At 55.3% G+C, this 3,673-nt stretch overlaps 1 protein-coding gene across 1 annotated transcript in view; it reads left to right on the forward strand.

Annotated features, from left to right (window-relative positions):
* LOC129823252 (nuclear receptor coactivator 2-like) overlaps positions 1-3,673 on the forward strand; it is a gene marked incomplete in the record, with an annotated part of 177,467 nt that overhangs the window by 108,428 nt on the left and 65,366 nt on the right. The window contains 2 exon segments of the mRNA XM_055882158.1: positions 189-336; positions 1,638-3,673. Coding sequence (XP_055738133.1) covers positions 189-336; positions 1,638-3,673 — 2,184 coding nt within the window.

Genomic DNA, 3,673 nt, shown 5'->3' on the forward strand with positions numbered 1-3,673 from the left:
CACAACACATCATGTTAGTCCTTGACTCCCAAAGCTCCGTTCATCAATTTGAGTGGTTACATTTCTCCAGCCCCGTCACTCAGCTGTTTACCAAAACAATGTGGATGGGGTGACCGCTTTGTTGTCGTTTGAATCCCAGATTCTCTTTTTAATACATTAGGTGCTTCCCCGTGTGTGTCTCTTTCCAGTGTTGCATCACGGCCAGGCATTCAGCCCCATCTACAGGTTCTCTCTGTCGGACGGGACCATCGTGTCGGCTCACACCAAGAGCAAGCTGGTCCGCTCCCCTGCCACCAGCGAACCTCAGCTCTACATGTCTCTACACCTGCTACAGAGGTACGTACCCTGACCCCTGACCCCTAACCCAGCTCTACATGTCTCTACACCTGCTACAGAGGTACGTACCCTGACCCCTGACCCCTAACTCAGAGAGTGGTTTACGTTAGGGTTTCAGGGTGTAACTAGAGTGGTTTACGTTAGGGTTTCAGGGTGTAACTAGAGTGGTTTACGTTAGGGTTTCAGGGTGTAACTAGAGTGGTTTACATTAGGGTTTCAGGGTGTAACTAGAGTGGTTTACATTAGGGTTTCAGGGTGTAACTAGAGTGGTTTACATTAGGGTTTCAGGGTGTAACCCGAGTGGTTTACATTAGGGTTTCAGGGTGTAACCCGAGTGGTTTACATTAGGGTTTCAGGGTGTAACTAGAGTGGTTTACATTAGGGTTTCAGGGTGTAACCCGAGTGGTTTACATTAGGGTTTCAGGGTGTAACCCGAGTTGTTTACATTAGGGTTTCAGGGTGTAACCCGAGTGGTTTACATTAGGGTTTCAGGGTGTAACTAGAGTGGTTTACATTAGGGTTTCAGGGTGTAACTAGAGTGGTTTACATTAGGGTTTCAGGGTGTAACTAGAGTGGTTTACATTAGGGTTTCAGGGTGTAACCCGAGTTGTTTACATTAGGGTTTCAGGGTGTAACCCGAGTGGTTTACATTAGGGTTTCAGGGTGTAACTAGAGTGGTTTACATTAGGGTTTCAGGGTGTAACTAGAGTGGTTTACATTAGGGTTTCAGGGTGTAACTAGAGTGGTTTACATTAGGGTTTCAGGGTGTAACTAGAGTGGTTTACATTAGGGTTTCAGGGTGTAACTAGAGTGGTTTACGTTAGGGTTTCAGGGTGTAACTAGAGTGGTTTACGTTGGGGTTTCAGGGTGTAACTAGAGTGGTTTACATTAGGGTTTCAGGGTGTAACTAGAGTTGTTTATATTAGGTTTTCAGGGTATAACTAGAGTGGTTTACGTTAGGGTTTCAGGGTGTAACTAAAGTGGTTTACATTAGGGTTTCAGGGTGTAACTAGAGTGGTTTACATTAGGTTTTCAGGGTGTAACTAGAGTGGTTTACATTAGGGTTTCAGGGTGTAACTAGAGTGGTTTACATTAGGGTTTCAGGGTGTAACTAGAGTGGTTTACATTAGGGTTTCAGGGTGTAACTAAAATGGTTACTAGGGTGGGTGGGTGGGTGGGTGGGTGGGTGGGTGGGTGGGTGGGTGGGTGGGTGGGTGGGTGTGTGTGTAGTAGTAGTAGTAGTTACTGCCCTAACGTTCTATGCTTCTAACTATGGCTGTATCCTCCTGCATTATTCCCAGGGAACAATCAAGGTATGATCTGGGACCGGGTCAAGACATGGGGCCCGGTGGACAGCATCTGGGGCCAGAGATCAGCCTCTCCATAACCCCTCCAACCCAGGGAACCCTCTCAACCCTCTCTGGTCTGGGCCCCCAGGGACAGGACACTACAATCAGCTCCAACAGCACGTTCTATTCCCCTCCTCATGGAAGTCCAGGGTCCAGAGAACCAGGGCTCGGCCCCATGGGACCAGGGTCCAGAGAACCAGGGCTCGGCCCCATGGGACCAGGGTCCAGAGAACCAGGGCTCGGCCCCATGGGACCAGGGTCCAGAGAACCAGGGCTCGGCCCCATGGGACCAGGGTCCAGAGAACCAGGACTCGGCCCCATGGGACCAGGGTCCAGAGAACCAGGGCTCGGAACAATGGGGCCAGGGTCCAGAGAACCAGGGCTCGGAACAATGGGGCTAGGGTCCAGAGAACCAGGGCTCGGAACAATGGGGCCAGGGTCCAGAGAACCAGGGCTCGGACCCATGGGACCAGGGTCCAGAGAACCAGGGCTCGGAACAATGGGGCCAGGGTCTAGAGAACCAGGGCTCGGACCCATGGGACCAGGGTCCAGAGAACCAGGGCTCGGAACAATGGGGCCAGGGTCCAGAGAACCAGGGCTCGGAACAATGGGGCCAGGGTCCAGAGAACCAGGGCTCGGAACAATGGGGCCAGGGTCCAGAGAACCAGGGCTCGGAACTATGGGGCCAGGGTCCAGAGAACCAGGGCTCGGACCCATGGGGCCAGGGTCCAGAGAACCAGGGCTCGGCCCAATGGGGCCAGGGCCCAGAGAACCAGCGCTCGGACCCATGGGGCCAGGGTCAGAACACATACAGGACTACCACTATGGCTGCCCTCCCCAGCCCATGGTCCACCCCGGAGGGTTACAGGGAGGCATGGGCATGAACCTCCCCATCCATCCTAACCAGCAAGGGGCTAATTGGAGGATGAGCAGCCCGTCTCGAAGCAGCCCTAGCCCAGCCGGAGGGGCCCATCCGGGGCAACAAATTTCTATGTTGTCCCCTAGGCACCGGGCGAGTCCAGGGTTGGCAGGGAGCCCTCGTGTGGCCCCAAGCCTGCACTCGCCCTCCCCTGTGGGGATGTGTGGGTCTGGAACTGGGGTTGGGAGTGGGAGTGGAGGTAGCGGTCCTGCGGCTAACAGTCATGCTAACAGCCACAGCTACGGCAGTAGTTCTCTGTCGGCCCTGCAGGCTCTGAGTGAGTGTCACGGGGTCAGACACGGCAGTGGTGGACACACACACCCTCACGGCGCCGTGAGCCAGCATCCTCAAACACACGCCCTGGGATCACCTGACAGGAAGATGATGGGATCGCCCGCTGGGATGGCGGTGGGATCAGGAGTCAACCCTCACGTGATGTCGAAGCTTGGCGGCGGTAATGGAAATGGAGACTCTTTGGGCGCTCACGGAGAGCAGGAACATGGTCAGAGTGAACAGTATTACCAGAGACATACGGACGGGAACGGTAGCAGCGGTAACCACGCTGACATCACAGAGGAGAGGGATGGCCTCGACGGTGGCCCCGGCGCACAGAGCCGTAGTCAACGCTGTGACAACAAGGGTCACACCAAACTCCTCCAGCTTCTCACCACCAAGTCCCAACCCCTCGACACCCCTTTGTCCACCAACGGAGGAGGGGACCCCAAGGACCCCTCGTCAGGGATGGGGGGCCCTTACGGTCCAGGGGCTCCAGGGGGCCACGCCACCTCCCTAAAGGATAAACACAAGATACTTCACAGGCTGCTCCAGAACAGCACCTCTGCCGTCGACCTGGCCAAGCTCACTGCTGAGGCCACGGGCAGGGAGCTAGGGGAACAAGGTGGGGGTGGTAACGGACAGACAGGAGACGGTACGGACGGGAACCTCACGCCCAAACAGGAGCCCCTGAGTCCCAATAAGAAGGACAACGCCCTGCTGAGGTACCTGCTGGATAAAGAGGAGAGTGGGATGAAGGTGAGGCAGGCGAAGATGGAGGGAGCAGGAGGGGAGG

This window comes from Salvelinus fontinalis, chromosome 25 (assembly GCF_029448725.1).
Source record: "Salvelinus fontinalis isolate EN_2023a chromosome 25, ASM2944872v1, whole genome shotgun sequence".
Classification (NCBI taxonomy): Eukaryota; Metazoa; Chordata; class Actinopteri; order Salmoniformes; family Salmonidae; genus Salvelinus; species Salvelinus fontinalis.